Source organism: Taudactylus pleione, unplaced genomic scaffold (genome assembly GCF_031769625.1).
Source record: "Taudactylus pleione unplaced genomic scaffold, aTauple2 ptg000886l, whole genome shotgun sequence".
Taxonomy (NCBI): Eukaryota; Metazoa; Chordata; class Amphibia; order Anura; family Myobatrachidae; genus Taudactylus; species Taudactylus pleione.
The window spans coordinates 1-26,121 of NW_028285287.1; the positions used below are offsets into that span (position 1 = coordinate 1).

Sequence of the window (26,121 nt, forward strand, 5' to 3'; positions counted from 1 at the left end):
CTAGTAACGCCCTCTATAACATTCTAACAGTTTATTCATGAAATAAAACATTTTGTTGCTTGTAGGTTCTGCGATCCATAACTTGAGTTTGGCATGATGCGATCTCTCCACCGATAACACCGGAAATGCTGTAAAAAAGGGTACGCATCAGAACAAAATCAAAACACAACTTGCTTATCATGTATAATACCTTAGTTATCAAAATACCTTTATTTCTCAGCATTTAAACTAACTAAACCAACCTAAATCATACATTTTGATGCTTATTGAACCTTATGTGTGAATATGAAATGTGTGAGTATTCGGGGTTTGAATATAAAGAACATATTCATGTGTGTATGAAGATGGGTGCATTTGATTCTAACATTTTAGCAGCGTGACATGCTGGGGCCCAGATAGTTTCTACATGTCTTTCTGGACAGCAGGCCCCCCCCCCCCCAGCTTTCCTGTGTTCAAAGGATTCCTCCCGGTCTCTTGTGTGAAAAATGCAAATGTATTTACCACCTCAAGCTGTGGAGTTTGGCGCCATCCTGTCCTAGGATTCAGGACAAATCCAATTGTGTAGATCAATGCCTGGATTTATATTACAATTTGCCACAACTATAACTTTATCTGCATCCAGGGATTCCCCAATTTGTATGTAAAAAATACCAATTGTCTATTCTTCTTTACTTTTTACTCAGAAAGCTTGTTTTTTCCAGTTGTCCTTGGTAGATTAACAAAAAAACCATTGCCATCTGTTCTTAGCTCCTGAGTTATAACTTGAATTGGACGCTGGCCACAAAAATGGCGTCTTGCGATCTCATTTTCCAAAATGGAGTCTTGCGGCCACTCGCAAGATGGCGTCGCCGCGATTACATTTTTAAACTGAAACTAGTCCTCAGCCAATTATTCAGCTTCAACATGGTTTTTGGGAGATTATTAGTTTTTTGAGCCACATAGTGGCTTTTATTTGTACCCCTTGTTTTGTCTGTATTTTCTGCAGGCTTAGGATTCTTAGGGTGGAGATTGGGCATTTATTGTAATCGCAATCAGGCATTTAGCTAGCGTTCCACTCCCAAGTACACCACAAAAATCTAAGGATCGATTTAGCAGTATACCACTTTGTAAATCGAAGCTTTATGGACTAATAAACAAATACTCACATTAGTTCAGCAGTTTTATACTTTAAAAAACAGGAGTTAATTGTAAGTGCATACATTCCGCCTCTTTGAGACTTCCCATGGCCTGTTGTTCTATTGCAGATTGGCAATTGTTAAAAACACAATTTCTCTTTTGACCGTGGGTGACACTGGGTATAGTTAATGCTGCAGGAGTCTGGGCACTAAATAATTAAAGATTGACAGCACATGCCCCCTCTCCCCCATACTCCACCCCCTGCCCTGAACTGCCAGTTTCTTTAAGTGCCATAAGGTGCTGAGCACCTTTTTTTTTAGCTGCTACTGCAGCTGTGATTTTTATTTTAAACATTTTTCTGGGGGGCTGGCGGTGCCACTGCGGACTCAGTGCTTGCGCCAGCAGTCCCATACGGCAGAACTCTAGCGCAGCAATCAAGTTGCTCCAGCCGATCCCCAGAGCACACAGGAAGACAGATGCCGCGGCCGGAGAAGGGGCTCAGGCAAATGGGCCACCAGTACTGTGGGGGAGCCATTTTATTTTCAGCCACCGAGGAACGATCCGCCAAGGGGATGGGGGTGGGCCACTGACATCCCAGTCCGCCACTCCTTCACTGGACCACCATCAGAGTTAATGGGACTCTGTAAGAACGGTGGGAGTACCTGGAGGTCGGCCTGGGGAAAGGAGCTTTCTTCCGTTCTCTCCTTTTTCCCCTTTGGTGCACCCCCTTATAAAGGCAGTCCACTAAAGGCCCCCTCGCTTTCTTGTCACAGATGCCGGGCAGTCATCTTCAGCAATGCTCTGCTAAGCTGGCAATTTGAGAGAGTGCATCTCTTCCTCTCTACTGTATGTGTCAGATTATAGTTTCTGGGTCCTTTACCTCACCTAGCTAGGTGTTGCTGTAGTTTGGTACAGACCATTCCATTTTTTTCTGTGCACTCCTGAACTTTCTGAGCTTCTTGGCTTGATTTAGAGGTAGACAGATTTAGAACATCAGACGCAATCTACTTATTTTTTTGAATCTGCACATGCATTTCGATAGTTACAGGCCCATATTGGAATAGCATGGAAATGCATGCAGTTTCGGCAGGCATTTCTGGGTGGTGACTTGGAGGGTGGCTTTCGTCTGCGGGCGTGCAGGTATCGGACACTGCACACACGGCCATGTATCAAAGACATTCTGTCCAACCATAGGGTTGCTCTAATGTCCAATGGGTCAGTCGATGTCCGCTCGATTATGTGACTTTCAACAAAACCACAGCGGATTAAAGCGTCACTCCCTACTGAGGTGGCTACAGACCTCCCACTAGGAGGGCATCCCCATGGCCGTAGAGAGCCGACCAGGGCCCAATTACTATTGGGGGCTTGGCCTACTCAAAGGAGGGTTGGGCACACTGCCTTAAAAAAAACACTGTTTGTGCCGGGGAGGGGGGGCGCTGTTAGCCCTTTTGCCCAGCACAAAAGGGCTAACTGGGGGGGGGGGGGGTTGGGTGGTGCGCGATCAGCGTGTGCCTGTCACAGCAATGTAAGCACAGCATGCTGGGACGCAGTAAACATATGCACTATCTTCTGACCCTCTCTGCAATGTTACCGCCATCTCTGTCTGTGCCTGTCACCAATACATTACTGTGCCTGTCACAGCACCGTAAGCGCAGCGGAGCTCTGATTTTACCCATCAGACCCTGCCTTCTCTGTTCAAATTAGCCCCAGTAATACCAACTGAGGATCTTTGCTTAAATGCCACAGCCTACATGAGTTTTGTTGCGGACCATCGGCCTTATTCAGAGATGTACGATATTGCACAGCTGCAGTTAAATGGCTGTACAATATCGTACTACTAATTTACTAATGCGGCAGGAGGCATCTGGTGTAAATAGATGTATCATAACAGCATTGCAGATCCGAGTGCTGTGTCCTAAGATGCAGCATCGGATCCTCTGCGAGACCATCGGCAATCTGAGTAACCCTGAGTTTACTCAGATTGCCCCTCACAGCTCCGCAGCCAAAGCCAGGGAGTCTGCGTCGGAAGGCGCAGACCCTAGCCTGGGCACTCCCACAAAATTTGGTCTACATGCCTGTTTTCTGTAACAGAATCTGACCCGCCCCCAAACGGTCTCAGCCTATCACTTAGGCTGTGGCTTTGGGGAACTGCAAGAATTTTTTGCAGTAGAAGATCAGCACATGTGCAGTACAGATCCTGTGCATGTGCTGATCTTCTGACATCGGAGTAGTATGCAAACCATCGGGTTTGCGTACTGGTCTCAATCAGGCCCCATGTGCTACATTCCTTTATGGCCACAGACTCCTCATAGCTAGTTAAAGCAAAATGATGCACTAGGTAATAAAGCATCCTCAGCTCAAGATGACGTGAAAATGAATTCAGTGTACTCCAATTGCCTTGTTAGTCGCCAGTTCTCAGTTCTATAGAACATCTTTGGGGCTTGGTTGACTAGGAGATTTGAAACCTGAATATGCACTCGACAAATTTCAACATGGACTGTATTACCCAGTACTAGAAAAATGCAAACACAGTACAATAAGGTGCTTTTGGTCTTGCTAATTTGCTAGGGGAAAGTAGTTCAAATGGCATTCCATGCATTGAAGGGAATAGGAGGATTTTGTCAGGGCCGGCAATGTACATTTTCCAAGGAGATTACCAAATTCTAGAATTTCAAAACAGATTTCCGGTTGCACCAGACACCATGTATGCCCTAATATTTCGTTAGGATAAAGCCCACAAATATCATTCTCTCTCAACTTGGGAAAGTGGGGGTGCTACCACGGACACATTATTCTATCAAATACTGATAGAGGAAGGAAGAAATATCCATAGTGGTGCACTAGACAAGTCATAAAACATAACTTTTAATACATTTATACACATAATATCAAGAGACTAAAAAGCGAAAATATATTTAAAAAGAATTCGGTGTAGTGTATATGACTATTTAAAATTTGCATACGCTCCTAATCCACTAAGTGTCCTATTATAGATATTAAATATAGGTCAGCATATGTCTGTGTTTGTCAATATAGACAATATCACCATTTACATATTAATCTCACATACAGATAATGCACTAGGTGCTACGGTTAGTGTATGTATAATATGTCATAACATATTACTTGTGCACCACTATGGATATTTCTTCCTTCCTCTATCAGTATTTGATTACCAAATTCTGCCTGCCATCACTGTGCCAGCTGTACTACGGATATGTGACTAATAGAAGTGAGGAGTCTGTATGAATTGTGTGCATATGCTGTTGTAGGTGCATCATGAGGAATCTAAATGTTTCTTTTCTGTTGTAGCTGCTGCCGATACCTTTACTCTAAAACACCAACACCTGGAGATTTCTACCAACCCAGCACAATATGCAATGATCTTGGATATAGTCAACAACTTGCTGCTTCACGTGGAGCCAAAGCGCAAGGTTTGTGACCTTTTCTGTATATAGACCTTTTCTAAATTGTAAATCGACTGAGATCTTGACAAATATCCACTGGAACATTTAAGCATGGTCCTAGTCCTAATATTACATATTTGATAAACTATTAGGGTGCCCAGATGGTGCTTTTATAGTGGAGGCATTTAATGCACAGAGGAGAGGAGGGTAGCTTCGGCATGCATATTGTAGTTCCACTCCACCCTTAAATGGACAGCCATATAAAGTTCTTGGGTTAGATTTACTAAAGTGGTGATGTTGCCCATAGCAACCAATCAAATTCTGTCTATCATTTTCAAAAATGCAATGAAGAAATGATAGCTACAATCTGATTGGTTGCTATGGGCAACATCACCTCTTTTCTGTTTTAGAGGCTTTAGTAAATTACGCCCTGGAGCGAACCATTGAGGGGTATGTACGAAGACCAATAAGGATGCAGCAGTGAAAAAGTACCACTATTATTATTTTTTTATGTTTTGCTATAATGAAATACAAATTTTAAATAGCCTATAGTCATTTAACCTGGATGTGGGCCTTTTTCATGTTATATGCCAGCACTAATGTCATTTTGACATTTCAGGGGACACCTACCAGAACAATCTGTCTCGCTAGTAATTCTCCTAGGATTTATTTTTGCAGCCCTACATGTACCTGAATAGGCCAAGTGTGTACAGTAAGTGGCAGCTCAAGTATAAAATGGTAACGAGTGTGGTCAACAACCGGCAAATATCAGGGCATGCTCTGTGCGCCTAGTAGAATGCCAAGAGTGACAGACCTGATGGCTTGCCTGTGACACATGCTTTTAATGCCTCCTTTAACTCTTCCTTTCTAGCAAAAGATCTGAATGTGTAAAGTTCTGAGATGTGGAAGCATACTTCACACAATCATTATAAATGATTATTTCTAATATAATATTTTATGATCATTTAAATTATGGGGAAATAAGAATGAGGGCCCTGCTCAAAGGAGCTTACAGTGGGATAGGGAAGGTGAGGGTAACTATATGCTAGTGTGCAGATAGTGATGGTAATTGTATTCATTATTACAGCTGGAATTATTATTTGGTGGCATGAGGAAAAACGATCCAACAAGGGTGTAGCAGAGTCCTGCTAATGGGAGGAAGAAAAAAGGGGTCCGGGAGAAGAGCAAAGGTTAATGTTTGAAGAGTACTTACAGATGAGGGGTGGGGTTCTTATTTAGGGGGCTTTTTGGTTAGTACTGATCGTCAGGCGATGTAGGTATTATCAAATAAGTTTAGCTTTTATAATAGATTGGAGTGGAACTAATCAGAACAGTGGACAGCCACAGATGAGGTATTTGCAGTAGTCCAAGTAGCTATGAATAAAGCATACAGATATATTTCAGTTGTCTCAGGTGAGGAGTTGGCTATGATTGCACTTGCAGGAAGAACATGACATTGTGTTAATAGGCATAACAGATGGGCACAGAGATCTACTTTCAGGATAGACTATTGATGGACACTGTTTTCATGAACACATAATTTCATCATCCTTAGGAACACTGTGAGAAAAAACAGAGAGTGCGTTTCCAGTTGGAGATCTCCAGTAACCCTGAGGAGCAGCGAAGCAGCATCCTGCATCTCCAAGAAGCTGTCCGGCAACATGTCCTGCAGATACGACAGCTGGAGAAACAGATGTACTCTATCATGAAGGTATATTAATCATTTAAAAATGTAAAACTTTATTTTTAAAGTTGGGAACAAGACATTAATTTTCCTGTTATTAAGGAGAATTTGCAGTTTCTTTATTTACTTTTATACATTACATAGTACCTTCTACATTTTGCATATATTTATCAAAAATAAAAAAATGTTCTGCTGTGGTTTTGTTTCCATGAGACTGCTAGAAAAACTGTTCTAATTGGTTTGTGAGACCAGCTACATATTAAGCTATCCTCTCTTGTGAGTCCACGTAAAATATGAAATATGGCGCCTGGCTTGCAATCTAAGACCAGATGTTTTATAGGCCCTCTCCTGGCGGACAGGGCCACACAGTACTATGTGACTTAGAAACAAAATGCTTGTGCAGTGGAAGTTATGCAGGAGAAATAACCAGTATGATTAAAAATTTTATTTGGTCCTGAACTGATGTGGACATGGCTGGTTCTCACTTAACTTACTACCAACCATTTCAACTTTATATATACAATATATACATACACACTCTAGTGTTACAAGGGGACATTTATCAAATCTTGGAGATAATGTATCAACCAATCAGCTTCTGTCATTTTTTTTCAAACACAGCCTGTGAAATGACCGTTAGAAGGTGATTGGTTGGTACTTTAGCTCTCTCCACTGTATCTAGCTCAAGACTTTACATCTCCCACAAAATGATTTATATATGCTCTACTAGCATCCCAGATATCTGCAAGCCATGGAATGTAGTTAGCAAAAGCCTGACAACTGACTTAAGATAGGCTTTGAAATACCGACGTCTATCTTAATCCCGACGCCGGAACACAGAAGGACGGCTGCCCGAACTAGGTAAGTCCGGGGCATCCTTAGTGTTAGCCCTGGGGGGGGGGGGTTAGGTTACATAGCGGGGTTAGCGTTAGGTTGGGGGGGGGGGTAGGGTTAGGCACTGAGGGGGGAGGGTTAGGTTTAGGCACATGGGGGTGTTAGGTTTAGGCACTAATGGGGAGGGTCAGGCTACAAGAAGGGAGGGTTAGGGGAGAAGGGTGAGGATAAGTATATCGGGATACCAACCATTGGGATGCCACTGTCTGTATTGTGACAGGAGGCATCAGACAGCTGGCATTACATACCGATTCCCAAGCCATACCCATGCGATCCATCTTACATGAATGACATGTAGCAAACTTATTGTTTCAGCTGCTTCATGATGAGAGTAAGAACGAATCTTTGCATGAGCAACACATGAAACTTCAGGGACAGCTCTATCAGGAGAAGATGGATTTACAGCATAAAAGTGAAGAACTGAACATCCTCATTAGGTAATCTCTTGGAGCAGGGCACCATAAAACACTACCTCTGATACAGTGAACATATCATCTGACATGAAGTTAAATGGATTTATGTTGCATATTTAGAACAAAGTGCATAGAATATAAAAGTGTTGTAACATTAAAAGGGCTCCAAACACATTTAAATATGCTGGACCCTGACTGAATGCTTAAACATACAATTTTTACTTCGAAAACACCCATGTTTATTCCATTTTCATATTGGGGACACTAAAACCATGGATACAGAGAGCTCAGGCAGGAGTATAGCCACTGTAACAAGTTTGACGCTTTCCCCCTTCTATATCCCATAGCCGCCTTGGAATCTATTTTCTCCTTCATCCACTAGGGGACACTGGAGTTCAAGACAGTGGGGTATAGACGGTGGTAGAGCAGAGCCTGGCACTTTAAATAATTTAGAAGTGTGACAGGCTCCTCCCCCTCTATGCCCCATCAGCCCCAGTTTTTAGAATGTGCCCGAGAGAGCCGGTCGCACATCAGGCTGTCTCCAGCCTTTCTTATTTAGTTTTAGTTTTTATTAACAAGCATTGAGGACAGGCAGGCTGCTTACTGTGGCAGTCTGCCTGCTACTTGGGAGCCGCCGGGAAAGGCACCACACGGCTACTGCAGCCTGTGTCCGGTGACCTAGAGGAGGGGGCACACACCTGGAGTCATCGGACTCTGCGAGGACCCGCCACTGCTGACACCGGCATGTGTCCGGGTTCCTCGCCGCCCCCTCAGCCCAGCATCCCGGCCGCAGCAGTTGTAAGTATAACCACTGCTCCTGATAGCAGGAGCAGTGGATGCATAGCTGGGCTCAGTGACATAATGTCACTGTTAGGAGACCCGACCATCCCCCCCGCACGCACCTGAGTCCCTTATCGGGTAACAGAAGGTGCTAAGTGGGCCCGAAGAACGCGCTGCAGGGCTGTCGCGACTTAATGGCTCCTTCCAGCACCCGCCGCTGCTCTCAGCAGGCAGTGTCCGGGTCTAGGGCTTATCCATAGTCGGCCAGTTACTAATGTAACGCTGACAGGACATCGCGGTCCCGGCTAGCGGGGGTGGAGCTTATTACCAGCGGCCATAGCATCAGCCGCCTATTCCGAATGGCGCGACCTGCTTATCTAGCGGCGCCATTTGTAGTCGGGCTCTCCCTCCTGCCATATTAAGACCTCGCTACAGAAGGTACATGTGTAGCGCTGGGGTAGGCGCGCTGAACGCCTGCCACATGCGGACGCCTACCATTTCCTCTATCAGGCTGCCTGTCCTGTGCAGCCGGCCAGTCCTGGACAAGGAGTTTATTAAGAGAGACCCACCACGGCTTACAGTTGTCAGTGTCCGGGTCTCTGATTATAGGGAGTGGCGCGATGGCAGCGTTTAGATCCCCGTTGCACCGCTCACCCTCCCACCCTGTGCACCCGCTATGCAAGGCTTCTGGATTTACTCTCCGGTTAAGTGCACTCCAACTGGGCTGTGTGCACTATAACAGGCGGGCTAGGGTATCTCCAGCTTAGGAGGTAGGCAGGCACAAGTGTGTCCCATCAGGGAGAGATTACACACAGCAAGGTGTCCCTATGCTACAGCTTGTTTTGCAGCACATGGAAGCATCCACAGTAGAAGAACTACAGGTACCAGCATAGCATGTACGCCGCAAGGGAGGAAGCACAAGCACTGCCTTGGCTATTTAGCAGCTCTCCTCAGAGCAGGCTTCCCTGTTATCCCTAGTCTATAGTAACAGGCTAATAGTACCAGCGCAAGGCTCGGATCCTGCCGCTGCCCTTTCTGTGTGGAGTTTGTATGTTCTCCCTGTGCTGTCAGCACTGCCTTAGCTATCAGCATCTCTCCTCATCTAAATATCAGGAGGAGACGCCGCGTCCCGCAGCTCCTGGCTGGGCTGAGCAGGCTTCCCTGTTAGCTACTGCATAGCATAGAGCTAATAGCCTTACGTTATACAATGCAGCGCTGTATGACGTCACGCTGCTACCACAGCAGCACAACTTCAGTGCTCCCGTGAGTTAGCCCCTCTCCTGTCTTGCAGGAGAAACGTTGGTTTATGCGCAGTGTTGCGTCAGGAGCCTTGATGGCTCCCCGTATTCCCGGCACTGACCGGACCTTCAACTACTCCGCTTATACGATTAAGGGGGCTAGCAGCACTGAGAAGTGTAGCAGTTTGCGCACACACAGCGTGGTATTCATGATCAAACAGCGTTCCCTGCTTCCCTTTTAAGGACAGTAGTTATTACTGCACACAAGCAGTATAGCTCAGGCACTACCTGCAGCAGGAAGTGCTTTAGCGCGGGTCCCTTATGCCTACCACACTGCGAGTGCTTCAGCAAGGGTTGCCTGTCCTTGTATGACAGGAGTTTAGTACTAGCTACAGTGGATAGCTGGTTGCTAGCGGTAGACTAGCCCTATCCTGCTTTTCCACTATGACACCGTGTTAAGCGGTTCTGAAAGGGGCCAGTTGTTCAGCCTATGTATCACGGCTAGAAGCGATGTGCCGACATTACTTCCAGGACCGGTGCACAAACGCAGTCCTGCCAATTGCAGCGCCGCTTGGTTTACCCAGTCAGGCTCCCCTTCGTTCTGTAACATAGGGCGCCTAGATTAATCTAAGGGCCTGTTATGTATCATAGCCTCATGGTGTATTAGCTCCACTGTTATGGTGCTGCTGCCAGAACTTATGGTCATAGCATACCCTTCACCCAAGGTTAGCACATTTTTGCGTCCCATCCCCAGGCTTATGCCTCACATTGGCTTCCCATGCATATGTGGATACCATTTTAGGCTGGTCTTAAAACCTTTCTCCCCAGTTTTCTGTGCTTACCTTATAAAAAGATGCACCTATGCATACCTTCTATCATGTGTTCCCTTTGGCAGCACATACAGGAAGAGGTTAGTGACGCGCAGCTGGTGTGGTTGTTGGCGTTGCTGCCTCACAGCGCTGGGGTCTTCCTGTTGATTCCCACTTCAAAAATTGGTTCATCTGGTGTTAAGATGGCTCATCTGAAAAAGCGAGTACGCCAGTAACAGAAGGGTCCCAGGATCGAAACCAGTCTGGGACAGCACACTGCTAAAATATCCTGCCCCTACGCCGTAGCAGAATGACGGCCACCCGCGGCACATGAGCAGTCTATGTATGTATATTGTATTTTATACTAGCCCTGCTGTATAACACACATGCTGGAGTGATTTTGTCCTTGGGCTCAATTCCTTCCATGGCTTCAATTATTGCTCATGTTCTAATTTTAAAATGTTACGTCACCTACTAAATTTGTATGTAGGTAAGCGTATCCATTTGTGGATATCGCTTCTTTCCTTACCGTAGGAGCAGCGGTAGGATCTGTTCTTATCAATTTATGTCTAATACCTAGCATATTGATAGAAGGAGGCTGCGATTGGAGGCTGGACTCTCCTGATGCGGTAGTTTGTATAATGACTACGCTTTACACTATCTCTCCCTGGGGATTGGGTTGTGTGTGCATATACATATATATATTTCTCCTTCATCCACTAGGGGACACTGGAGTTCAAGACAGTGGGGTATAGACGGTGGTAGAGTAGAGCCTTGGCACTTTAAATAATTTAGAAGTGTGACTGGCTCCTCCCCCTCTATGCCCCATCAGCCCCAGTTTAGAAAATGTGCCCGAGAGAGCCAGTAGCACATCAGGCTGTCTCCAGCCTTTTCATATATTTTGTATCTTTAATTTTTTATACACACGAGGACAGGCAGATTGCTAGCTGTGGCAGTCTGCCTGCTACGGGGGAGCCGCCGGGAAGGCACCGCCACGGCTACTGCAGCCTGTGTCCGGTGACCCTATGGAGGGGGCACACATCATGGAGTCATCGGACCCTGCAAGGACCCGCCACAGCTGACACCGGCTCGTGTCCGGGTTTCCTTGCTGCCCCCTCAGCCCAGCATCCCGGCCGCAGCAGCCTGTAAGTATACCACTGCTCCTGGTTAAGCAGGAGCAGTGGAGACATAGCTGGGCTCAGTGACCTGCCACGGCTGTCACTGTTAGGAGAGACCCGACATCCTCCCCCCGCATCCCCCGCTCCTCCTTTCACCGAGTCCCTTCTCGTGGTACTGGGAACTCAGTAGCGGTGTTAAGGGGGCAGACAGCGGGGGCGGTGCTCATAATCGGCGGCCATAGCTCAGCCTGCCGCCCATAGCAGCTGGAGTTTGGCGCGTCCTGCACACCAGCGGCGACATCAGTATTCGGGCTCTCCGCGGGCTCTGAAGCGCGGCTCTCAGCTGTCAGTACACTCCATGCTGGCTTTTCCTCCTCCGGGAGTTGTATTATAAAAGCTACAACGCTGCTGGGGTACTTATATTATACAGTGTCACAGCAGCGGCTGCCTCACACACGCTTGGTTCCCTCCTCGATACTCTGAGAGAGAGAGAGACTGCTGCACCCCGCGCTCCCATAGCAGGGAATTGCAGAGCGTGCACAGCGCGGCTCCCCGCCCTCGTTTTTCTATTACAGTGGAAAGCCGCGTCCTTCTGCTCCTAGGAAGGCAGTGCAGTATGGGGAGCTTCAATGCTAGACGCTGTGCTAAAAGGAGGAGGGCTGCCACATATAGTCTAGAATGGCTTTCAGCCGGCGCGCACCGTCACGTCCCTGCGGGTCCTTCATTTAATTTTATGTTGGGTATGCATATGTCTATGCCTGCTCTCCTCACCACTCTGTTACAATTATAGCCACTACAGTGCTTCTCAAAGTACCATAGGAGCGCTCACATTTTGAGTATAGATACAGCTACACCACTGTGAACTGGAAGCTGACAGGGGAGATACAATAATCAGTAATATGGCAGCACATAGAATATTACAAATCTACCCTACTCGGGAATGAGACGGTGCTCACTGCAGCAACACGTGCTGTTTTTGTCTCCCAGTGTACATTAGTTAAGTATATGCACTAAAGCTTATGTTCTACAACCCGGTAGAATCCCGGTTGTGATAGCGCTACAGTAACATAGTTGGCGCTGTGGTTAGCCTTGCTAGCTCCATACTCTGTGGGATTGAACACCAACTTGTTTGCTATTTATATGTCGCAGGCTGGCATGGTGGAAAAACACGTGCCCTAATCCTGTGTATGGTGAAACCTCAAAGTGCTTGCTTCGGCAGCACATATACTAAAATTGGAACGATACAGATTACATGGTCCCTGCGCAAGGATGACATGCAAATTCGTGAAGTGTTCCATATTCAAACGTAGCAGAAAGATCCTGCCCCTATGCCGTAGCTGACAGCCGTCCACACGTGGCACATGGTGGTCTCCCTGCGTGGAGGTAAGCCGTGTGTGTGTGTATATATAACTGCTTTACAGAATTGTATGTTATATATGTCGGTGCATATATATTATATATAAATATATGTATAAAATAGGTATAGCTACAATGCCACAGTCTTTAGGTGTACCTATAATTCCAAAATTAATTATAACAGGCTAGCCATGGACCCGGTTAGTACCCAGAGGGGATGTCACCTGGGACCAGGAGTTATAGGATATATATTTATTCTTTGGTGCTCGCTTCGGCAGCACGCCAAAAAATAAATAAATAAATAAATAAATAAAAATAAATAAAATTATTTGGAAAGCTGGATTCTAAAGTCCAGTATACAAATTATTAGGTGACTCTATAGATTAGAGTCCTGTTATAACACTTAAAGTGTGACTTCTAGTTCGGGACCCTATATATATATGTCCTGTGGCCTTCTGACCACACATGTATAAAATAATAATTATTTATTTTATTAACAGTTTCTTATATAGCGCAGCATATTCCGTTGCGCTTTACAATTGTAAACATTAATAAAACAAAACTGGGTAATAACAGACAGATATATAGGTAGGAAGGTCCTGCTCGCAAGCTTACAATCTATAGGGGTACTTGCATTAATGTTCCTGGGGCATTAGGTGTCTAGGTTCAGCTAATGATGTTCTAGGGAGGCATTCTGTCTCGCCACAATATCTAAGGCACCCCTTTTCGGTGGGGGCATATTATTTATAACTACACTCCAGTGGCGCACTTGACAGCGCCCGGTAAGTACTTCAAGAACCGATGCACAAAATATAAGACATTAAGTATGCAATATGTTAAGTTCTATGTCAGTTCTTATCACCTGGTGCAGGAGTCTGACAAGTAAACTTAATCTGTTGGGACTAACTCTTCCTTTCAGAGAGATTGACTTCCCATGCAACTATGTTTATGCAGTGTGTATGTGGCTGTCTATACTAATATATTTCCATCCTTTGAATATTTCCTAATAAGTGGGAAACCTGTTTCCACCCTAACTGAGGTTATGACTACAGATATATCCCTTCTTTTATTGGGATAACATACACATTCTATGTACAGGTACCCTTCTCGGTATAAATTCCGGTATCACAGAGTGACCAAGCTATTTCAGTAAGATGAGTCTTTGAAGCAGTGGGCCCTAGGTATATTTCCTATCAGAACATAGGAAATCCAGGTTCTATTCCAACCTTGGGGCTTATTTGGTTAATTTCCAACAGACTGCAGTTACTGCTCCTATGCCTGAAGGTAGGAGGGCTGCCCACAGATATAGACACGGTCAGGCCTGGGTTGTATTCTCTTGGTGGGCATCAAGTAAATCCTTGACCCTGTGGTTCAGTTATGTTGTTTGTTTCAAAATATCCCTATCGTTGTGACTTATAATGTCAGGGGTCGCTGGTGGTGATCCATCATCACATATGATATTCTATGTGCACCTTGACCGGTACAGGGATTCTGTCTCTTTGGCTAATACTTGCTGGTCCATTATAAGTGTTAATGTAAGGATAATTACAATAGCAGACTGTTTTTTGGGGGGTATGTTTTCTATATAGGTACATATCCCTAATGGAACTAGCATGTGGTCTTGTAGGACCTTCATATCTCCACTAACACTCTGCTAGTATTTACAGTATTTTCTACTGCAACATCTCCAGACTGACGTCCACGCTGTAGAACATTGGTTCTTAGTCCACCGAAGCTATTCTCTATACCTGACGAGGCTGGTTGCGGTGAGATGGAAAAGGTCAGTGTAATTCTGCATAGAGTCCAGAGGGTTTCTGGTCGCTCACAGGTAAGCGGGCTTACTCCACTACAGCTTCGGAAGATGCTCCTATTAATGCAACCTGACGTTACATAGCCGTTATTCTCCCTTTCGCACCCAAGCTGCTGTCCTAGCAGCCATCTGCTCTTTTTTTGGTAACCTGTTCCTATCAGTTGACCCTACACTTTAGAGCTTTCCTGACGTGTGGTTTCATAGTTCCAACATAGAGATTAGTGACAATATTCTACTAAAATCTGTTGGGGTTCTGGACAGTGGTGCATCTATGGGCTAGTGCACACCCTTACATTAAGATGTGACAGTCATTATTCCATGCAGGAGACCTGGTTGTTTTCCTGTTCACTATCTATTGATACTTTAATTACACTTTCAGGTACTTACGGGTACCTTCAGGGTTGTCCTAGTGCTCTCGCCTTGCCTTTGGGAGGCTTCCCCATATTGGTAGCTCGCTCTACCTGTATGGCTGTTGCATCCGTGATTTTTTAACTGCTAGGCTATCCCGGTTGTTTTCCGACTATGTTCGTGCCAACAGCTGTACTGACTATGCACTTCCATCACGTTGGAAGTTGTTGTTTGGGGTTTGTTACTATGGTTTTCTTTTCAGCTGCAGGGTTCCAGTTGCTGTTTTATCCCTGTTTACAGAATGGGTTATACCGAGGTTTAAACCTCTGAAAGGAGTTGTATTCTCTCGACGCCACATCTGCCTCATGCCCAGTGGGATCTCCACCAGTTGGAGACTTTTATGATTTTACCCTTCCACTGGTTGACAACCCTGTAATTAGTGGGACCTTCAGAATGATCTGGATTGACTGTTCGGCCGTGGCTTTGCCTCAATGTATACTCTTGTTAGAGAAGTCTGTGGACAGCTCAGCTCTGTATCTGTAGATTAGTATCATTATACATATATCTATATGATTTTGCTTTTGTCCGGCACTGCGGAGATTCTGATGTCTGAGACTGTTGCATCCTTCTGTTTCAGACTCTGTTACGGGTTTCTCAAGTTTGTTCTCGTGTTACTGCCCTTCTCCTATTTTTGGGACTCTCTGCTACCAACGGCCCTGGTTGGTCTGTTTTCAGCTGAGATTACGGTGTTCTGTCTGCTGACAGATTCTTGTCTGCTGTTGTCCACTAGATTGCTGTTTTGTTCCATTCGACATACGTTGTATGTGGGGAAATTCTGTGGCTGTTTAGCGAGGAGTTTTGATTGTCTCCTCTGCTCTACGTCGCTTGTCCCCTCAGCCCTTACTTTTCACTTGGGCCTCCGGTTCTTGGCGGTCGCCGTTTCGGTTGCCCGCTGGGTCGGCATGTTCTCAGCGCTTCCCACCCGGGAGGTTGGCTTTGGGACGTCCCCACTGTCTTGAACTCCAGTGTCCCCTAGTGGATGAAGGAGAAAACAGGATTTTGGTACTTACCGATAAATCCCTTTCTCCGATTCCACAGGGGACACTGGACGCCCACCCAGCGCTGCGTTCCTGCCGTTTTGTTTGGTTTATTATATGGTTGTGTGACTGCATGGGTTACCTGCAGTGGGTTCCACTGTGCTCCTTCAGTCGGTCTTGTTACTTTCTGTGGATTCTCCTTCTCCTCGTTTCCTGTTGTCCTCTGTCTCCTCTCGGGCTCAGTTTCTTAAACTGGGGCTGATGGGGCATAGAGGGGGAGGAGCCAGTCACACTTCTAAATTATTTAAAGTGCCAAGGCTCTACTCTACCACCGTCTATACCCCACTGTCTTGAACTCCAGTGTCCCCTGTGGAATCGGAGAAAGGGATTTATCGGTAAGTACCAAAATCCTGTTTTGTGTATATGGGTAGAATGCCTATACTTCCACAATCATTAGGTTTACCTATAATCCACACAAGGGAAGCCGCCTGGGATTACCAGAAGCTGTAGGCTATATCCCTACATATTAATATTATAGGGTGGCTCTATAAACTAGTCATGTGCTGCAGCTTACATGGTGATAGTCACAATTCTCTAAGGCATTGCTTCTAGTATGGATCCTAGACATGTCACATGTATATAAAGTTATGTACTTCCACCCTCCTGGAGTTCTAGTTCCATTCCTGCCAGTTTATACGGCACCCCGTTTCGGGGGACCTATTATCATTACAGTGATGCACTGGGTAGTAAACTTGTAAGCCGCCCATTTCTTGTATGAATATTTCCTAATAATTGGGAAACAAAAACCTGTGTTTTGTTTAAACTACTGGGGTTATCACTATTGATATCTCCCTTCTTTACTTGGGATAACCAACTCGTTCTATGTCTAAGTACAGGTACTCTTCTCAGTATCTATTCCGGTACTACATATTATTGTAGCATATCTCAATAAAATGGGTCTAAAGTGCCCTTAGGTACAATTCATATCTGGAAGGCCTAGGGCCACTTGCCGATATAGGCAGGGTCAGACCTGAGTTATATTAGACTGGTGGGCATAAGACGCACTTCACCGATAGAAATATTTATGCAAGGATACTTAAACTAGCAGACCGTTTTTGGGGTTGTATGTATAATCTAACACGGCTATACAGATACACGTCTCTAATGGAACAGGCTCAGGTATAGAGTCCTGTTCTACGACCTTCTTGTCTCGACTAAAATTTTGCTAGTTTCCACAGTGTTTTCTACTGCACATCTCCAGACTGAAGTCTGTGCTGTAGAGCAATTGGTCTTAGCCCACTGAAGCTACTCTCTATACCTAATGTGGTGGGTTGCTGTGTGATGGTAAAGGTCAGTGACATTCTACATAGCGTCCAGAGGGATTCTGGTCGCTCAAAGGTAAGAGCTTACTAATGCCTCGGATGATGCTCCTAATTCATGCAACCTGACATACATAGCTTTATTCTCCCTTACGCACCCTAGCTGCTGTCCTAGCAGCCATCCGCTCTTTTAATCAGTTGGCTACACTTTAGAGTTTTCCTGGAGTGTGGGTGGTGCATAATTACAACACTGGATTGGCGACACTATTCTACTAGAACCTGTTAAGGTTCTGGACCGAAGCACACCTATAGGCTATTGCACATCTTTACATAAGTGTGATCCGCGCAGGGGACCTGGTTGGGTTCCTGTTCAGTATCTGTTGATATTTTTATCACACTCACATGGTTGCCCTAGTGCTCTGGCCTTGTTGTATGGGATGCTTCCCTATATTGATAGCTCTCCCTGGGTGGCTGTTGCATTCGTGCTGTTTTACTGTTAGATTCCTGGTTGTTTTCATACTATGTTCGGGCCAGCAGTTGGTACTGACTACGCACTTACATCATGTTGGAAGTTGTCTGTTATTTCCTTTTAACGGCAGCATTTCAGTTCCTGTTTTATCCCTGTTTTCAAAATGGGTTGTACTTCCGTCTGACCCTCTGAAAGGTATTGTAGTCTCAATCCTCTCTCTCTCTCTCTCTTTCGCCTCGGTCTCACGCCCAGTGGGATCTCCACTCGTTGGAGTCTTCTATGGTCTAGCCCTTCCACTGGTTAACAACTTTGTTGTAGTTGGACCTCAAGGATGGTTCGGGGCGACTGTTCAGTCTTGTCTTTTGCCTCCCTGCATACTCTTGTTGGGAGTCTGTGGACAGGATCAGCTCTATCTGTAGTTTGGTATTGTTATACTTTTATATATACGATTATGTCCAGCAGTGCTGGGATTCTGCTGTCTGCGGCTGCTGCAGCTGCCTGTTTAGACTCTAGTAAGGTTCTCGAGTTTGTGCTCGTTTACTGCCCTTCTCCTATAGATTCTTGTTGGGGCTCTCTGCCACCAACAGTCCGGTTTGGTCTATTTCAGCTGAGATTACAGATTCTGACGTTTCCCACCTGTGTTTGTTCTCTCAACAGCTGTTCTGTTCCTTTTGACTTGCACTGTAAGTTGTGGAATTTTCTGTGACTGTTTAGTGAGGAGTAGTGTTTGTCTCCTGTGCTACGACACTTGTTCCTCAGCTTCCGCTGGGCCTCAGGTTCTTGGCGGTCCCTGTTTCGGTTTGGCCAAGGGATCAGCAAGTTCTCCGCGCTCCCACCCGGGAGGTTGGCTTTGGGACGTCCCCACTGTCTTGAACTCCAGTGTCCACTAGTGGATGAAGGAGAAAACAGGATTTTGGTACTTACCGATAAATCCCTTTCTCCGATTCCACAGGGGACACTGGACGCCCGCCCAGCGCTGCGTACCTGCCGTTTTGTTTGGTTTCTATAGTTGTGTGACTGCAGGGTTCCCTGCAGTGGGTTCCTCTGTTCTACTTCAGTCGGTCTTGTTCCGTTCTGTGGTCTTCTCCTTTTCCTCTTTTTTTTTTTTTCCTGTTGTCCTCCGTCTCCTCTCGGGCTCAGTTCTTAAACTGGGGCTGATGGGGCATAGAGGGGGAGGAGCCTGTCACACTTCTAAATTATTTAAAGTGCCAGGCTCTGCTCTACCACCGTCTATACCCCACTGTCTTGAACTCCAGTGTCCCCTGTGGAATCGGAGAAAGGGATTTATCGGTAAGTACCAAAATCCTGTTTTTTTCTATTTATCCATTGAGCACACAGCAGAGAATCTAGCACCATTACATTAATGAGGGATGGAAATAGCCACCCGCAGAGGCTCAAAAACCTCAAAAGGTGATGGTACCGCATCAGCACTCCTGAAAACTAAATCCATGAACATTTTGGACCATCCCAACAAAAATGAAACGACCCTGGCTGAGATGGCATCTCTACAACCAGCATTACAGCACCAATGAGTGATAGGCGTGAGGCCTTACAATAAGTCGGCAAAACGTGCCCACTCCTGAGAGGCACAAAAGTAAAACTGATCCTCTGATTGGAGCGCTCCTACTTCTCTTCTGGTGTCAGTTGTTCATTCCCAATTCTGATGCCTGGATGAGAGGAATCCTAGATTGGTGCTGCATCTTAGATATCCTGATGTGCCTACCCAGATGGTTTTTCCCACAGACATTACAATACAACTGGCTCTAAGGAAGACCAATCAGTTTTTAGACTCCTCAGGAGTGTTCATTCAAGTCCTGGAGGAGCAGAAAGTTTTGCGATTCTGTTCATAGGTCTTGCTCCAAAAACCAGACTGTACCTTTTTGTACCAGGAATCCTTAAACACCCAGCTTCGATTTTAGAAGGAGTATCTGTAATTGGTCATAAACAACTTAGGGCCTGATTCAGCAAGGCTCGCAATTGCAAAGCTGCACGCAGGTCCACTCCCTGCTGCTTTTGCAATCCCAGCACTGCGACTGAGTTTGCAGGCTGGGATCACCAACACGACCATCTGTGGTCGATGGTCGCGATGGTGACTGTGCCAGATGGGTGGCCAGCTGAGTAAGCCACAGCTTACTTAGGCTGGTTGGCTTGCGAGCTTAGCATGACCCATTCTGCACACTCGCAGACGGGGTCCTGCAACGCGCAGATTCACGATAATCAGGAATCTGCTTTCAGCATCTGGCCCATAGAACAACACAAGTTCATTGTCTCAATTGACATCAGCGATGTGCACTTACATATATCAGTCTCTGAAGGCCATAAATGCCTCAGCAGATTCACAGTCTAGTCTTTTTATTCTAAATTGTGGGCTTGAACTTTCAGCAAGGCTTCAATGCCAAGGGTATTCACAGTGACTACGGCAGTTATGGAAAATCTTCTCAGGTCCAGGGAGTAACCATCACTCTTTATCTTGACAGCCTCTTAAGGCATAACCCCAGGAGTATGAGCTAGAGACAGCCACAAAGCTTAGGGCCCCATTAGCACATAAAGTACAAGAAATTCAAATCAAGATAGGACGAGCCCAGAGAATGAGTTTTCTAGCACTGCTGTTCAACACCAGATAGTAGAATGTATGTTTGCCGAAAGATAACAAAGTTTCTATGGGTTCTGTTTTGCATCAGGATCTTATGGGAGATTGCAATGCAATTTGCACGATTGCACTGAGGGAAATCACAGATAAAGCTCATAGACATGGAACAATTAATTTAAACACCATGTATTGCAATAACTTGACTTCACAATTTAGGAAATCACTTACCAGGCAGGACATTTTAGTGTATAGAAAATACTCACAATTTTGTATATTTACCATGTAACTGAAATACATTGTCATTTATTTCAGATGCTTCAAAGATTTTCAGCTGCAAAGAGCAAACAAGATGGAGTTGCGCAAACAACCAGAAGATGTGAGCGTTGTTCGTCGTACTGAGTTTTACTTTGCGCAGGCACGGTGGCGGCTGACTGAACAGGATGGACAGCTTGGCATTGCAGAACTAGAACTACAAAGATTTCTGTACAGCAAGGTGGGAACAGAGTTGGATTTATAAATAAGGGTGTAGCACACAAAGCTGCATTACCATCTTTAGTGACCAAGTATTCCTTATAGAAACATTTTATTCACAGCTTTAAAATGGCTGCATAATGTTTATGTGAGCAGGAGGATCAATGGCTGCAATTGTGATTGTGGCTTCTCATTGGTCGTCATGCCCCTGCTAAACATCACCAAGCCCTGGTTCTCAGCCACGACTGTGAGATCAGAGCTCGAGGAATATATACTGCACAGAGCAGATTTGCAGGGGAGTAGGTGTACTGTATTGCTCTTTCTATATGGCATTGCAATTTTTAAATAAAGTAACAGATTAATGATGTTTGAGGGGTATAGCAATTATTTAGCAATTATTTAAAAGCAATAAATTGTCTTCCCTTACTCCATAGGTGAATAAGTCTGACGACACTGCTGAACATCTGTTAGAGCTGGGTTGGTTTACCATGAACAACCTGCTTCCCAATGCCATTTACAAGGTAAGGAAGTATTACATTTTGAAGCAAGATTTTGGATCAGAGATTAAACTTTGTCCGGATTCTGCCTTTCAGATCATTCTTTACTTTGAAGGGGTCTAGCCATCTTCCTTGGCAGTAGGAAAACCACATATGTTGTATTATGTTTGACCGCTTCAGTAACTTTCTTTGTGTCTACTACAACAATTTGTCTTTTTATCTTCCACAGGTGGCTTTGAGACCACAGAGTCCGGGTCAGTCTGGCAGACAACTCACACTGAGACTGTATAGCAAAGTTCGTCCACCTGTAGGAGGCATCTCCATCAAAGAGCACTTTGAAGTACGGTCTTTGTTGCTTTTCTTTATCTTCTATTTTAAAAAAAAAAAACAGAGCCAATACCATTTTTGTAAATATCTGTAATCCATAAATTCCCCTTGTTATGTGTGTTAGAGAGTTAAAGTTTTGTGTATTTATGTAGTATGCTTTCACTTCATGTTGTTAAACAATGAGACCACATGGTGTATTACTAATAACTGTGCACCCTCTTCAAAAAGGGATGACCATATTGTGAAAAAAGTGTATATATAGGTATAGTAAAGTATAGAGGGGTTGGGTACAGGATCCCGACGCCGACATCCCAACAGGGTTAGGATACCGACACATACTGGTAAGTACCCTACCCCTAACCCTCCATCCCTGCAGCCTAAACCTAACCCTCCACACACCCCCCACAGCCTAACCCTCCTCCTAGTGCCTAGCCTTAACCCTCCCCCTAACGCCAATACTTACTGTTGGGATGCCGGCGCCGGTATTCTGGCTGGTGTCGGGATTCCAGCGCCGGAATTCTGAGCGCCAGTATCCTGATAACCGGGATGCTAACTACCTCCCATATAGAGATAGATAGGTAGTGTATGTTTGTGTGTATCCATATGTCTCCTCCTTCTCTACCTTCCACCAAACAACTGGACTCCATTTTTAAAATGAAAAACAAAAAAGTAAAACCAGAACAACAGAGTGAAAAAAGAGGGGGAAGGCAGTGTCTCTGCGGTGGATTCAGAGAAACAGATATATCATGCCAAAAAAATGCTCTCCCTCTTTCGTCCAATCTGGGAAGCACTGACGCTGGGACATGAGGGAGGGGCCGAGGAGTAGGCACTAAAAATAATTGACGGACTGAAACTCCCCCTCCCTTATATACACACCCCTTTCTCTAGTTCTCCAGTTATTTTTTTTAGTGCCAGCAGGAACAGGCACAAAGAAGTATAGGGTTTTGTTTGTCTCTAACCTAAATTTTTTACCCTAAAGGAATCTTAGAGCCTGAATCCCCTTATGGGATCAATGCTGGAGGAGTGGGAATTAGGAGCAGTACTGGTAGCCAGTATCTGCTCACCCTCTGCTGCATCCCGCTCCGAGCCCCTGAAGAGGGTCACCAGGCACCCACGGGCGTGCTTGGATCCTAGGATATTAATAAAAGTCCCCCATAGGAGCCGTTTTCCCGGAGGCTGCAGCTGTGACCGGCTGCCACAGTTTACTTGGACAGTAAAGCTGGCCAAACATTTAAAGATTATCTGTCCAACCAGCCAACTAGTTGATTGGTTGGAATTAAAATCTGGTAAGATATGAAAGCAAATGACAATCAGCAATTTGCTCCCAAACGCCGGAAAATGGACAAAAACTGTTGTTTGAACAAATTGTTTAGTTCAAACATTTAACAAACTTGTGTGAATGACCATTTTCATCTGTTTTCTGGCATTTAGGAGCAAATTGCTGTTCAACCTTTACTCCCATACGTTACCAGATTTTCATTCCAACCAATCAACTAGTTGGCTGGTTGGACAGATAATCTTTAGATGTGTGGCCAGCTTTATGCTAGGCAGCTAGACGGCAAACTAAGTGCTTGGGCAGGGTCTAGTTCGCTCTGTGAGCTCCGGTTTCCCTAAAGGGGGCACAGGAGGCACTGTAAAGAGACTGTCTGGAGAATTCTAGGTGCTGTAGTTTAAAAAAAAAAAAAAAAAAAACGTGCTTACCTGGATAACAGAGGCACCATCTGGTGGATGTCTTTTGCCCACACTCCCAGAAAGTCTGTGGGAGGTCCTTCCAGGTCAGGTGATTTCCTGCTGTTTCCGGGAGGACTGATTGAAAAAGTGAAGAAATTTGCTGCTGCTCTGGAGTCTGGAGGCTGGGGAGTGTGGTATAGTACAAACTGAAAAGTGAAATTGTTTTTCTTTTTGCCTTTTAAAATGGCTAGAGTAGTTAGTTTAGTTTTTTTGTCTGTTTCTTTGTTTCACTAGATAAGTTAATTATATTTCTTTTGTTTTATTTAAAAATAAAAAAAAATAAAACATTTTTTTCCTCTCTCACACACTATACAGACTGGGGCTGTAGGTTTTTTTTTTTTTTGTTCTGTGTGAGTTGCAGTTGGTGGTAACAGTAGGTCTGCAAAGGGGTACCAACCTCCCAAGCATAATCAGGGTGCTGTATTACATTATACATGTTTTAAATGTGCTGCCAAGCTTCCTCAGGGGAGTAGGATGCAGAGAGCCCTGTGTGTAGACTGTGAGGTTGAGGCGCCCGTGCTATGCTCATCTGTGGACGCTCCGTCAGAGGAGGTGTTACCGGTATGGGCAAAGGCTATGGCTCAGGGCCTGATTCAGACCCGCTCGCGAGCGCTGAGCGCTCGCAAGCGGGTCGATGTTGGCCAAGTGCTCATGCGCACGACGGAGGCGGCTCCGTCGTGCGCATGCGCGAGACCCGAATAACGACGGCCAAGCCGTCGCTGTGGGTCTCGCACCAAAGGGGGCGTGGTGTCGATGGTGATTGACAGCACGCCCCCTTTAGTGGGCATGCCGGGGCGTGGCTGCCCAGACGGAGGCGTTCCCATGGGAGCGCCTACCGTCTGGGTCCGGCCCCTCTGACATCACGATGTCAGTGGGAGTGATTTTGGCTCTGATAGAGCCAAAATCACTCCAGGGCTTGCGGCCACGAGACCCTACCGCAGGGTCTCGTCGCAAGCCCGATGGTCTTGACCATCGCGACCATCATCAAGGACGCTCCCATAAGCTGTGGGTGGTAACCCACAGCTATGCGAGCGTCCAAGAGGCCGCTCCATTTTTAGATGGGAGGGCCCTGATTCAGAGCGAGCGCTCTGGTCAGAGCGTCCGGCTCTGAATCAGGCCCTCAGTCCATTGCAGATCTGACTAAGGAGCTACGAGAGGTTCGTGGCCAAGCTAATGTTAGTGCATCAGCCTCTATACCTATGCAGCGGGTTCCACCATCTCACTTTCCTTCCCTTGAGTTTAGTTAGCACCCCAGTGAATAGAGAGATGGATAGACTTTCCAGGGTCTGCTCTTCTTTAGAGGCAGTCTTGGGCTCAGCTAGTGCTAGTGCTTATAAGCGACAGCCTGCCCAGACTCTGCAATTCTTGGGGGAAGGGGAGGATTCAGAAAAAGGATCTTCTGCTGAGGATGGGGAGGTATTAGGGATAGACCGTTCTTATTTGGAAAATAGTTCTCCAGATAGTTTGGGTGTTACTGAGCTTATCGAGGCCTTTCGCCCGACTTTGAAACTTGAAGACGAGGAGCCTTATGATGAAGTGGCTTCTGCAGCGTTATTTAAGAGAAGAAAAAAACGTTTTGAATTTTCCTTCTTTTATGCATATTTCTGATGTGCTGGGGAAATCCTGGGCTAAGCCAGATAAACATGTTAAGCTTCCAGCAGGATTTAGGTTTACTTATCCTTTTGCTGCATGTGAGGTACCTCCAGCAGTGGATGCACCGATTGCCCATTTAGCAAAGACTACGGGTCTTCCGATGGCTACTGCAGCCACAATGAAGGATGCGACGAACCTTAAGTGTGAGCATCTGCTCAAATCCTTGTTTTCTTTAACAGGTACTACCCTGCGTCCGGTGTTGGCAGGGGCCTGGGCTTCCAAGGCCATAACAGCCTGGTCTGACGAATTAGCAGAAGCTATTCAGTCAGGTGCAGATTCTTTGGATATCCTTACCCTGGTGGACAACCTGAAACAGACTTCAAATTATGTGAGTCATGCGTCTTTAGACACTATTTCTCTTCTGGCAGCTATATCAACCTTATCTGTTTCGACCAGAAGAACGTTGTGGTTACGTTCTTGGCAAGCGGATAGCGATTCCAAGAAACTTTTGGAGGGAGTTCCCTTTACAGGTCAATCTCTGTTTGGTCTAGAGCTGGAATGAATTATAGGTCAGACTACTGGTGGAAAAAGCCAGTTTCTTCCAGTTCTTACTTCACGCTTTAGGTTTTGGCCCTATCGGTACTGTGGTAGGTTCCAGTCTCTGCCTCCCCAGAGGTATGACAGGAGGTCAGAAAGCGGGTCAGTTCAGAGGGCGTATGGCCATGCGGTCGCGTCGCCCGGGTTCCCGTAGGGGTGACAGATCCTTCCAATGACTCTGGTCAGGAGAAATTCCAGCCCATTGGTATAGGTGGGTCGTCTTCTCTCTTTCACGGAGGCCTGGTTTCAGTCAACCACAGACCTTTGGGTCAGAGGAGTTCTCTCCAGAGGTTACATATTGGATCTGGAGGGACCACGTCCACATCGCTATTTTGTAACCCCTCTTCCTCGGGATCAGCTCAGAAGAGGGGCATTAAGCGGGGCAATTCTCTCCCTTTTAGCTTCAGGGGTAGTGGTCCCTGTTCTGATACATCATCAGGGGCTAGGTTTTTATTCAAATTTGTTTCTGGTAAAAACAAAAGCTAAATGGTTCTTTTCTCCTTCATCCACTAGGGGA

General features: G+C 45.7%; 1 protein-coding gene and 1 pseudogene across 1 annotated transcript in view; both read left to right on the top strand.

The window, feature by feature from the left end:
- The first annotated feature begins 4,432 nt into the window (after window positions 1-4,432).
- BLTP2 (bridge-like lipid transfer protein family member 2) overlaps window positions 4,433-26,121 on the top strand; it is a 47,852-nt gene continuing 26,163 nt past the window's right edge. Inside the window, exons 1-6 of the mRNA XM_088459011.1 lie at window positions 4,433-4,550; window positions 6,079-6,234; window positions 7,417-7,538; window positions 20,701-20,881; window positions 21,294-21,380; window positions 21,586-21,696. Coding sequence (XP_088315137.1) covers window positions 4,497-4,550; window positions 6,079-6,234; window positions 7,417-7,538; window positions 20,701-20,881; window positions 21,294-21,380; window positions 21,586-21,696 — 711 coding nt within the window. The 5' untranslated portion in view covers window positions 4,433-4,496. The remainder of the gene's footprint in view (window positions 4,551-6,078; window positions 6,235-7,416; window positions 7,539-20,700; window positions 20,882-21,293; window positions 21,381-21,585; window positions 21,697-26,121) is intronic.
- Window positions 12,663-12,763, top strand: LOC148474154 (U6 spliceosomal RNA; annotated as a pseudogene).